This window comes from Monodon monoceros, unplaced genomic scaffold (genome assembly GCF_005190385.1).
Source record: "Monodon monoceros isolate NGI ecotype Baffin Bay Population unplaced genomic scaffold, NGI_Narwhal_1 Super_Scaffold_16, whole genome shotgun sequence".
NCBI classification, from domain to species: domain Eukaryota; kingdom Metazoa; phylum Chordata; class Mammalia; order Artiodactyla; family Monodontidae; genus Monodon; species Monodon monoceros.
In genome coordinates this window covers 96,264,199-96,276,738 of record NW_021703772.1, presented here as the reverse complement: position 1 = coordinate 96,276,738, position 12,540 = coordinate 96,264,199, and the positions used below count along the sequence as shown (strand labels likewise).

Sequence of the window (12,540 nt, the reverse complement as noted above, 5' to 3'; positions counted from 1 at the left end):
AAGTATAAAAGTAAATATCAATGCATTCATAGTAATATAAATGATTGAATAAATAAACAGGAAAGAACAAACAAATCTCCCATGTGGAAGAATTCAAAATAATTTACATAGATACTGCACGCTCAGGAGGAAGAGCACGACTGCACACTCCTTAAGCGTGGGCCATGCAGAGCGACTTCCTTCCAAAGAGGACGGTATGGAAGGGGGTGGTGGGAGAGACACTTCACAGTGGAAACCTGACAAATACTACCTCAGCCACGTGGTCAAGGTTCACCTAAATAATGATGAGTTATAGTGATAATACGCAACCTTGATACGATGTGATAAAAACGGCACTTTAACTTGTGGCCTCCCTCCCCCAAATCTATCCCAGTCTAATCATGAGAAAAACAGCAGACAAATCTCACTGAGACAAATGTCCCAAAATAGCTAACCAGGACTCCTCAAAATGGTCAAGGTCAGCAAAAACAAGGGAAGTCTCAGAATCTGCCACAACCAAGAAGAGCGTAAGGAGACAAGATGAGAAAATGTAATGGTTATCCTGGATAGGATCCTGACACAGAGCAAGGACATGAGGTGAAACGATGGGAATGGGAACAATGAATGGACTTTAGTTAATAATAATGTATTGATATTGGTTCCTTAGTTGTGACAAATGCACCATACAACAATAAGACGTTAATAATTGGGAAACTGGGTATGAGGCATACAGGAAATCTCTCTACTGTCTGTGCAATTGTTTGGTAAATGTATAACTTTTCTCCAATGAAAAGTTTAGCTTTTATTTTTTAAACAGTGAGTTGGGGATACTTCTTTCATCTTCTTTCAGCACCAATTTGTATAAAATACTATCTCCTTCACTACAGGTTTGGTTGAACTCCTCTGTAAAATCATCAGAGCCTGGCAGCTTTCCAGGGGAGGAGGGGGTTAAGAAACTTTTTATTATGAAACATTTTAAACACTTGTAAAAGTAGAAAAATGTATAATAAACAGTCAACTTCAACAATTATCAAATATCGCCAATTTTGATTCACCTACACATCCAGCTATTCTCCCCTTTCAGTATTATTTGAAGTAAACCCAGACATCACAGTATTTCACTGGCAAATATTTCTCTGCATATCTCTAAACAGTAAGAACTCTTTTGAAACACACGACCATAATATCAAGTTTATATCTATATATTGACAATAATTCTTCAGGTCAAATACCCAGTTAGTGGTCACAAGTCTAATTGTCTTATAATTTTTATGCGTATGTGGATAAATTAATGTTGCTGAAAACTGCACTAGTTTTTCATTTTGTACTTCATTGGTTTCTGGTTTTTATTTCATTATTTCTTTTCTCTCTTTATGTTTATTATTCTTTATTGCTGCTTGAGTCAAATGACTGATTAATTTATAATATTTTCTTTTCCTATTACATACATTTAAAGGTGTATATCTCACCATACGTTTTGATTTAATTACACTGCCTAAGTTTGTGTAAATGGAGTGTTTTCATTTTCATTCAGCTTAAATATTTTTAATTTCTCTTATAATTTATTTGCTTAAAAGTGAATAAAAAAAATATATATATATCAGAATCACTTTGCTGTACACCTAAAAATAACATAATATTGTAAATCAACTGTACTTCAAAAAAAATTTTAAGCGAATAACAAAATATTTTATTAAAAATGTCAAAGTTATTCTGTTTTGAGGGATTATTATTGATTTCTGGTATTACTGTGAACAGAGATCATGAAAAGTATGACACTGATGTATTTGTGCAATAAGTATTTTATAGTATAAATTTTATGAAAGCAATGACTTCATTTTATTCTCTCTTGGATAAGCTGAACAGATAAATGAACAAAATAATACGCAGGGCCTATTTCCAAAGTTTAGCACATATACAGAAACATGTCCTAAAGTTTGGCATCTACCGTTCTAAACTCTTAGAAAGACATGTCTACTTGGCTTTTTAACTTATGAAGCTGGCTGTTGTGAACAAGAGAAAAACACCCCTGGTTCTATTTCCAGAGATGTATTATGGCTATATTTCAGCTAATGATAAGCACTGTGAATGGTGTGTTGTCCAAGATGCTTCTCTTCTTTGGATGATACTTTAAACTCAACTGCCATGACTGCTGCTAACATTAATATGTTAATACAAGGAGACACGTCCAAGCTTCCCATGAGACTATAACCAAGTTTTCCCAAAATCGGTTGATTTACATACACTAATAACAAATGATCAGAAAGAGAAATTAAGAAAACAATCCAATTACATCAAAAATAATAAAATACCTAAGAACGAGTTTAACCAAATGTAACTCTAAGACAATGATGACAGAAATTGAAGAAAAAACAAATAAATGGAAAGACATTCTGTGCTCATGGCTTGGAAGAGTTAATACTGTTAAAATATACATACTACCCAAAGCAATCTACACATTCAATGCAATTTCCATCAAAATCCCAATGGTATTTTTCATAGAAATAGAACAAGCAATCCTAAAATATGTATGAAACCACAAAAAAAATGTGAATAGCCAAAGCAATCTTGAGAAAGAAGAACAAAGCTGGACACATCATGCTTCCTGATTTCAAACCGTATTACAAAACTATAGTAATCAAAAAAGTATGGTGTTGGCATAAAAATAGACACATAGATCAATGGAACAGAATAGAGAGCTTAGAAATATAGCCACACATATATGGTCACTTAATCTATGACAAAGGAGGCAAGAATATACAATGAGGAAAAAACAGTCTCTTTAATAAATGGTGTTGGGAAAACTGGACAGTCACAAGCAAAAGAATGAAATTGGACCACTATCTTACACTATACACAAAAATTAACTCAAAATGGATTAAAGACTTGAACATAAGACCTGAAACCATAAAACTCACAGAAGAAAACACAGGCAGTAAGCTGCTTGAGATCAATCTTGGTGATGATATTTTGGATTTGACACCAAAAGCAAAGGCAACAAAAAGAAAAATAAATAAAGGGGACTACATCAAACTAAACAGCTTCTGCACAGCAAAGGAAACCATCAACAAAATTAAAAGGTAACCTACTAAATGGGGGAAAATATTTGTAATCATATATATGTTAAGGAGTTAACATGCAAAATATGTAAAGAACTCGTATAAGTCAGCAGCAAAACAAACAAACAATTCAATTCAGAAATAGGCAGAAAATCTGAATACAGGCATAGCTTGTTTTTTTGTGCTTACTTTACTGTGTTTCATATTTGTGTTTTTTACAAATTGAAGGTCTGTGGTAATCCTGTGTTGTCAGATTATGGTTAACATATTTTAGCAGTAATGTACTTTTTAAATTAAGGTATGTATTTTTAAAAATACATAATGCTATTGCACACTTAACAGACTACAGTGCAGTGTAAACATAACTTTTATACGCACTGGGAAACCAAACAATTCATGTGACTCACTTTATTGTGATATTTGCTTTTTTGCAATGGTCTGGAACCAGACCTACAATATCTCCAAGGGACATCCGTAGACCTTTTCCCAAAGAAGACATATAGATGGGCAACGGGTACATGAAAAGGTACTTAATATAACTAATCACTCAGTAAGTGCAAATCAAAATCACAATATGATATCATCTCATACCTGTTGGAATGACTATTCACAAAAAGACAAGAAGTAAGTGTTGGCTAGGATGTGGAGAAAAGGTAACCCTTGTGTACTATCGATGGGAATGTAAATTGGTAAAGACTCTATGGAAAACGATATGGAGGTTTCTTAAAAAATTAAAAACGGAACTACCATATGATCCAGCAATTCCACTTCTGGGTATTTATCCAAAGGAAATAAAATCACTACCTTGAAAAGATATATGTACCTCCATGTTTGTTTCCACATTATTTACAATAGGTAAGACATGGAAATAATCTAAGTGTCCATTGATGGATGAATGGATAAAGGAAATCTAGTATATAGTATATACAATGCAATATTACTCAGCCATTAAAAAGAAGGAAATGCTGTCATTTGCAACAATGGATGGACTTGGAGGGCATTATGCTAAGTGAAATAAGTGAGACTGAGAAAGACAAATACCACGTGATGTCACTTAGATGTGGAATCTTAAAAAAAAAAAAAGACAAACTCATAGATACAAAGACAGAGGCAGGGAGAGGGGAGGGGTGGGCAAAGTGGGTAAAGGGGGTCAAACGGTACAAATTTCCAGCTATAAAGTAAGTCCTGAGGATGTAATATATTGCATGGTGACTATAGTTAATAATACTGTATTTTATATTTGAAAGTTGCTAAGAGGGTAGTAGATCTTAAAATTTCTCATCACAAGAAAAACAGTTTGTAAGTGTGTGGCGAAGGATATTAGCTAGACCTACTGTGGTGATCATTTCCCAAAATACAGGTAGCCCCCACGTTCTAAAAGTGTGCTTTGCACGACTTCACTTTTATGAAAGACCTACATCTGTACTTTTTTCCACTAACCAAAAGAAATCCAAAGCATATGTTTACTATTACAAAAAAAGGTAATTGTGTCTCGCTTTACATCATCTCAGCTTACCAAAGGTTTCATAGGAATGCTCTCTTTTCAGATAGCAGGGGAAACCTGTATACATATATTGAACCATTATGTTGTATACCTCAAATTAATATAATGATATATGTCAATTTTTTCTCAAAAAAAAAAGAAACACAAAAATAGGTTACAGGTTAGTTCACCCTGTAATCCTAACCCTCCTCCTTTGACTACTAGCAGTTAGAAAATCAGTTGTATCACCCACTGCGCTGCTGTGAAACAAAACTAAACACCTGTCCCCAGGAAATCTAGCAGTAGGAATTGACATGTTTAGGTACTACAGCTTCAGGCCCCCTTACTTCTGGGTTTCCAAACTCTGAATCTCCCTTCTCGGCTGCCCTCTTGTCTACCAGAAGCCAGACAATACAGCTGTGCAGCAATGCCAAGAGGAAGGGCACACTGGGCAAAATCCTGAAAACTCACCAAGGCAATATCACCTGGGTTGTTTGCAATGTTCCTATTTCTACAGGCGTCTCTTAAGTTAAAAGAAATTATCTCTTCTTGTTTAAATAACAGTTATTTAACACTGTGACTTTTGCTTTCTACAAATGACTAAGAGGGAAAATAAACTCACATGCTGCACAGGGTAGGGGACCAACAAGTTAAAAATAAGACTAGGACTAAAGCTCTCAAACACTATGCAGATACTTGAAGAAGAGAACCCTGCAGTTAAACAGAGACCCACTAGAAACTGTGGGTCCACAGGCATGAAGTTTCTTTAATGTGTTTTTGTATCAGTGAATCCAGCTAACTCCAGTTATCACCACCGCTGGCTGTTCATACTGTGGCACTGAATGAATAAGATCTGGCGAGGGATTCTGCTGACCTAAGTTTGCCCCATCCTCCAGCAAGGAAGTCACAGAGTGTCCAAGGATTCTGATCTCCCTACTTCCTCCAACTCTTCTCTGCTTTTTCTCAAATTCCTGATACAACTGTCAAATATTCTAATCTTTGACAGTTACCCCTTGGATGTTCTTGTGCAAAAAGACAAGAGGATATGGTTTTGAATTTAGCTGATGGTACAGGATGGTAACACCCAGCCAGTGTCTGAATATCCAGCTGTAGGAAAACAGGGAATCCTCCAACAGGTTAAATGGGGATACTATGCTTCCTTAGTGTCTTGAGATGAGTAATCAAAAATGGATATTTTTCTTTTCCCCAGACAGAATGGGATGAAAAGGAACCATACAGTGTTGCTAACTTTGCATAACTAAACCAAACATTTAAAAAATTATGTTGGGCTTCCCTGGTGGCGCAGCGGTTGAGAATCTGCCTGCCAATGCAGGGGACACGGGTTCGAGCCCTGGTCTGGGAGGATCCCACATGCCGTGGAGCGGCTGGGCCCGTGAGCCACAATTACTGAGCCTGCGCATCTGGAGCCTGTGCTCCGCAACGAGAGAGGCCACAACAGTGAGAGGCCCGCGCACCGCGATGAAGAGCGGCCCCCACTTGCCACAACTAGAGAAAGCCCTCGCACAGAAACGAAGACCCAACACAGCAAAAGTAAATTAAAAAATAAATAAATAAAAAATTATGTTTGGTAGAATATTAGTGTTCTTGAGATACTGATAAAAAACAAAGACAAACTCACAGCGGTAGAAGTGACATTCTTTAAAAAAAATTTAATATAAATGTAAAAAAAATAAACATATTAAGCCATTTTTCATGTCATTTTGAAACAGTCTCTGAGGTACTCCTGTGTCATAAATACATATAAAAATACTTTTTTTAAAAATCCAAATACATATTTTTAACTCATGAACCCTGATTGCTATTCAATAAATAAAATTATCTTTTTAAGTTTGGATAAAAAAGAATAATCAGAAAGAATTCAGCCTATAAAACATTAAATAGACAAATTTCTAGTAATTAAAACAATTTAGGCTATCGTAAGAATAGACTAAATAAGGTTAGTAGAAAAGAATAAGCCATCCAGTAATTGAGGCGTATTGATAGGGACTGAATTTGGAAGATGGTAAATGTGACAGTAAAGGTTAGATACTAGTTAATTTCCCAACATCATTTATTGAACAGTTAATTTGGGCAAACACTCATTTTGATCCCTACCTCACACCAATGTAATTCCACCTAGAATATGCAAAGGTTTACATATAGAAAAATAAAAACTATATGCATTCTAGAAGATACTGGGAATGAATATACTCTTGGGGTAAAAGGGGCCTTTTTTACATATAACAAAGTTTAAGATGACATCAAAGTCTTATGGACAGAAAAGATCTTGCAGTAAATTGAGCCAGTGAGAGAAAACACAAGCTGAAATACAATCTCCCAGAATAAAGAGAAACATGATCTTATAGCAGTTTGTGAAAAATACTGAAAGGTAAGTATGAAAACAATGGCAATAGTTATTTCGTGGAAGAACAAAGAAACAAATAGGAAACATATAATATACTCAAAGATAGCTTTCCCAAATAAAGACCTGAGTTAACAGAACAAAAGCACAGACAGAGTCGTTAAAAACCCATAAAGGAATGTGTCCAAGGTCATATAGCTAACTACTGATGGAGCCGGACTTTGAATCCAGACTTGCCTCATTCCCAAATCCATATTCTTTCTTATTTCCACATGTGTCAATCAGCCAGCAAAAAGAAATCTTTCTACATGCAGTGCAGTACCCTGAACTGAATCCTAAATCAGAAAGGGGACATTATTGCAAAAACTGGTGAAATTCCAAAATAATCTGGAACTTAGTTAATGGTTATGTGCCAATGTTAATTTCTCAGTTTCTTTAATTACACCATAGTTACGTCAGTATTAACACTAGAAAACTGGTTAAAGAGTATGCAGGTGTGAGACTTCATGGAAGTCTAAAATTGTTCCAAAATAAACAGTGTGTTAAAAGAAGAAATCTCTCAAAAATGATGCCTTGGGTACTACCTTAAAAACTTGTAAGTAGAAAGATTTATTGCATAGTCAAATTTTTAAAAGGCCATGTTTTGCATTAAAGACTTCGATTATAACAGGTTCACTGATGGTTGTTAAAATAATTATCTGCTTCAATTATACAGCATTTTGAAAATACTTGTATAACGTTTTCCATACATACCATTTTTCCTTTCATGTGGATAAAACATAGCATACTGTGAATATTATTCTTTAAAAGCATAAGGTGATCTGGTTGCGATGAACTGCTTTCCATTTCTGCTAAAAACGTGACAAAAGTTCTGGGCTCATAACAGCAAGAATTAAATTTAGAGGCTTAACAGAACTCCCTGATTTTAGGAGCTGTCAGATACTGAAAGAATCAGGCCTTCAGAAATAAATGAATCCTAGGAGCAGAAAAGCTGAAGCATATAATTAAGTTGAAAATTCGGAATGGGGGATGACTAGGTAAGGAAAGAGGGGGAAAAAATACCAAGAAAGAGGGAGAAAAAAGCAAAATAAAGGACATGAATAAAAATCAGGGCTTAGGTGTCTCTAAAGAATTGAGATGTGATCAATTACGGAATTGGGGGAAACAGTCGTATGAACAGTAGTAAATCGGATGGCATCAGGGCACTCACTAAAAGCCTTCCAGTGGATCCTGTCACTCAGAGCATGAGCCAGAGATCTCTGGGGACCTTGATGACATACTCCTCTGCCCCAGTCACTTCTCTGAATTATCTTCTACTGTTCAGCCTCTCCCTCATGCCCTCCAGCCATCCTGTTTCTCCATGCTGTTCCTCAGGCAATGCAGGCCTTTGAACTTGCTCACCTCCCCGCCAGGAACGCTAACCCCCCGCTGGAACTACCATCATGGTTCATTCCCTCTCCTCCTCAACGTCCCTCTAATACTAACTCTTCAGTGATTTACTACCGAGAACACTCATACTGATCCCCTAGCATCCCACTTTCCCCTACCTTGATCTTATTTTCTCATAGCTGCCTCCACCATCTGACGGTAATTCCATCAAACATCTGTCTCCCTAACGAGTAGAATGTAAGCTCTCAGATGTTTGCCTGTTTTTTCCACTGATGCTTCCCCAATGCCTAGAATAGTGCTGGGTAGGGTTAGGGTTAGGTGCTCCATAACTTATTGGTTAAATCGGTCAATACATAAATGTGATTTTTCATTAACATTATTTGAAGATGAGTAACAAAACACTGGTAACTTTTCCAAAGTTGGTTTTTGAGCAACCAGAGTCACTTTTTGTTTGCCTGTGTTTTCTGGGTATTTTCTACACTGAACAATAACTTCTATAACGTTTTAAAAGGGGGTTTCGTTTTATGAAAAACTCGACAGTTATCTGTCTGAGATGATTTCAACTCAGGCTCATTCAATGTCAGAATCAGAAAGATACATTCTTTAGGGGCCTGTTCTTATGAACTTAAATAACATTTAGTTATTACCAGAAAAATCTTCCCATTATCAAAACTTTACATGAACAAACGCTCATTCGCAGGACTGCAAATCATACAATCCCAACTTCCGCATTTTAAGGATGAAGAAACAGACCTAGAAAAGCTGTCACTTCTTCACCTTCACTTTGAACATAGCTGATGAAGTGCTGAACAGGAGCTAGCTAGCCTGAACAAAGATGGAAACATTACAGAATGGCCTAGCTCAGCAACATTTTGCAATGCAGTAAAAGTCCAGATTGAACATTTTCAGTTCACCGTTTAACTAAACCTTCATTTTCTTCAACTTATTCCCATGTCATTGCTCAAAGATGCTTGCGAGCAGCTTCATCGTATTCTTGGAACAGTCAAGATTCTCTTTGCCTTAAGATCACTAGCAGAGCAAACAACATGATCACCAAGTATTTTAGCAAGCTCAAGGGCCACGGAACCTTCCAGAATCCACTCAACAGTCAACCTCTTGTTCCAGCCCTCTGCCTTCCCTCTTGAGAGAAGTTCAAGGCCAGCCTATTTTACAAATTTCTTACACTTTTCAGCAGATGAATTGTCAATTAACTCTCATGAAATCAAATGGAAGCAGCTTTCAGGGTCTGAAAATGTGTGGCTTCTCTTTTCAAAAAAGCATTAGCTGAAAAGTTGCACGTGTGCCATTGTTTTGCTATACGTTTGGAAAAAATCTGATGTCATATTTTGTTCTCAGAGATAGCAGCAGCAGTTAACCCACACAAGTCCATTCCCCAGGTCCCCCGACAGCCATCTCTGATACTAGAGGGGCACACAGGCAGATACTTTGGCAAAGAAAGTCTACAAAATGAAGTTGCTACGGGCCAGAACAACCATGTTGATTTTTAGTACAATTCAAAACACAAGGAAACATCAGTTTCCTAAATGGCACACGCTGAAATGGACAGGGAGATTACACCACAAAGAGTGGAGAGAAGGAAGACGCTAAAAGACAATTACATTAGCAAACACCTTGGAGAGAAGGAAGACGCTAAAAGACAATTACGTTAGCAAACAGCTTGGAGAGAAGGAAGACGCTAAAAGACAATTACGTTAGCAAACAGCTGAGTGTTCTTTTAGGCTGTTTATTTTTCAGGTTCGAAGAACTGAGAGGCTTGAATTAAGTTGCACTGTCCTTGTCTGAAAAATCTGAGAGCGCTCCTTTACGGACATTGTGCTCACAGCTGGAAGCCTGGGCATCCAGTAGACCTTCAGGATAAATAAAGCCGTACAACCCTTTGAACATCTGAACATCCTCCTTAAAGCTCAAAGAGTTCTTTTTCCCAATTAATATTTCCCTCTCTCTCAGCAAATGGCAGATCTGTTTAAACTGCACTATAAACATATTATTTACCAATACAGCACTCAGTTTGCTACAAGCAAATATTTTCCTTTGAAATCCTTAACGAGACAAAAATGCCTTTCAAGCCAGAGACTTCGGAAGGGAGGTTGGGAATCAGGACAGACCAGCTGGGACTTACCATGGCCCCCTCACTTCTTCTTTGGGCAACTTCTCTCTGCAGTCGGGCCACGGCCAACTTCTCCCTGGAGAAGCAAAAGCACATGATTAGTTGACCATCCTTCTCAACGCAGAGGTACACCGGCCTGGCTTCAACACATTCTTCTGAGGTCTCCAGAGGAATCCCTTCCTTGGTTTAGCTCACTTCCTCCACTAAACTTTCTATAAATATTTGAAGTGATTGGTCATGAGTGCATTGTTTTCACTGTGTGTCATGAAAGAGATCTTTTGCCTTGGATTTTATAATAGCCAAACGAATGCTCAATGCCAACTCAAAGCTTCCCTTTAAGTTCATTAACATATATCATTTGTAAATAAATTTTCCATGGCTAAAATATTTCAGTTGTTCTTTCTGTATCAAGTTCGCTCATAAATATTTCCGTTATTCTTATTTATTTTGTTGCCCTGTGCTGATAACTGAATTTAATAAAGCAAACAAAATGTAACTCTGTACCGTTCTCGAAATAAAAATAGAAAATCCTTTGCAGGCTTGCTACATAACAGGCATGGGGCTGAGCATTTTACCTGATCTCACATGAGCCTGAAAACAGCCCTATAATAGGTTTTATTATCCCCATTTCAAAGATGTGGAAACTGAGGCTAAGAGAGGCTAAATAACATATGGACTGTTCATATTTTCTATTTCTTCCTGATTCAGTCTTGGAGCCTCCAACTGGTAAGTAGTAATATTACAATCAAACTTTAGGTTCTCCTTAGTTCAAAACCTAAATAAAAATTCTGCATGTCATTTTTCAGGGTCTAGGAAATATGAAAATATGGAATTGAAAGTCAAATTATTTAAGTATTCTTTAGTTCACAACAGGGTTCATTTTGTGTCCTCTATAATTGCAATTCTGATTTCTCTTACAAAAAAATCTAATATTAACCAAAATTTTAAGACTACTTTGTAAAGTGACAGATATCTTCATTTTGGCCAGCTTTTCAATTATTCTTAAAACAGCTGAGAGACGAAGTAGGGATAAGTGAACTCTTCCAGTAATTCTCAAATCTTAGTTCAAGCAAGAATTTTCTCTGAAATCCTCTACTGCTATCGAGGTGTGAAGCTATTGCATCCCTCAGCCCTCCCTCTACACAGGATTCAGCTACACGCAAACAGAGAGGAAGCAACCTGAATCCCAGAGGAGGGAGAGGATTTCTCCCCTTCTAACTGCTTGTGTCTTTGAAATGCCCAAGACTATCAAGAAGGCATGTATTGGGTTGGCCAAAAAGTTCATTTGGGTTTTTCAGTAAGATGTTAACACAAAACCTGAACGAACTTTTTGGCCAACCCAATATTTTAGTTTGGTTACAGTGGAGTAGCTTTTTAGTAGGAACAGTTCTCTCTCTGAATAAACACCTAAAGACAGACTAGAAGGAGGAAAACTAGAGTCAGGAGACTTTTTGGCGTATACAAGTTTTGGGAGCCTAGAGCAGGACCTGTGCTTATACCCTATGAGAGGGGCAAAAAGGTAAGCAGGAAGAAGCCAGAGAGAGATGGGGTCACGTGCCTCTTTTAGAGGTAAACAAGGCAGAGAGCCTACACGTGTTCTCTGACCCAAGTCCCGATAAGCAGATGAAAAGGCAGAGGGAAGAGAAGAATGCGACACACTTCTGGCTTAATATGAAAATTAAACACGTGGCAAATACTCATGAGGACAAAAAAATAGAGAAGAACACACTTTATATTCTATGACTCAGTAAGTCCACTCTGAGGTATAAACTCAACAGAAACTCATATATATGTTCACTAAAAGGCACGTACTAGAATGTTTATAGGAGGACTACTTGTAATAACCTTAAACTGAAAATGCACACACCCATTAACAATAGAATGGATAAACCTGAACATAGTTATACACTGAAATACCATAAACTACTGAGAAGGAATAATCAAGACCTCATCACAACAATACCATTGAGTGAAATAAGCAAATGCAGAAGAGTATATATTTTATGATCTCATTCATGAAAGTTCAAAGACGGCATTAACTCCTACCTAGTTTGATAAGGTGAGAAAAAGAAATTAAAGACACAGATAACAAAAAGGAAGAGGTAAAATCGTTTATATTCACAGATGACATAATTTTCTA

General features: G+C 36.9%; 1 protein-coding gene across 11 annotated transcripts in view; it reads right to left on the bottom strand.

The window, feature by feature from the left end:
- NCKAP5 (NCK associated protein 5) overlaps positions 1-12,540 on the bottom strand; it is a 1,052,051-nt gene that overhangs the window by 554,489 nt on the left and 485,022 nt on the right. For 10 of the 11 annotated variants that reach the window (XR_003793798.1, XM_029224397.1, XM_029224398.1 and 7 more), the window contains one exon: positions 10,413-10,476. The exons of the other annotated variant lie outside the window; for it this stretch is intronic. Coding sequence is in view for 8 of the 10 variants with exons in the window: in XM_029224397.1 (XP_029080230.1) it covers positions 10,413-10,476 (64 nt within the window). In the remaining 2 variants the exon portion in view is untranslated. The remainder of the gene's footprint in view (positions 1-10,412; positions 10,477-12,540) is intronic. 11 annotated transcript variants of the gene reach the window in all.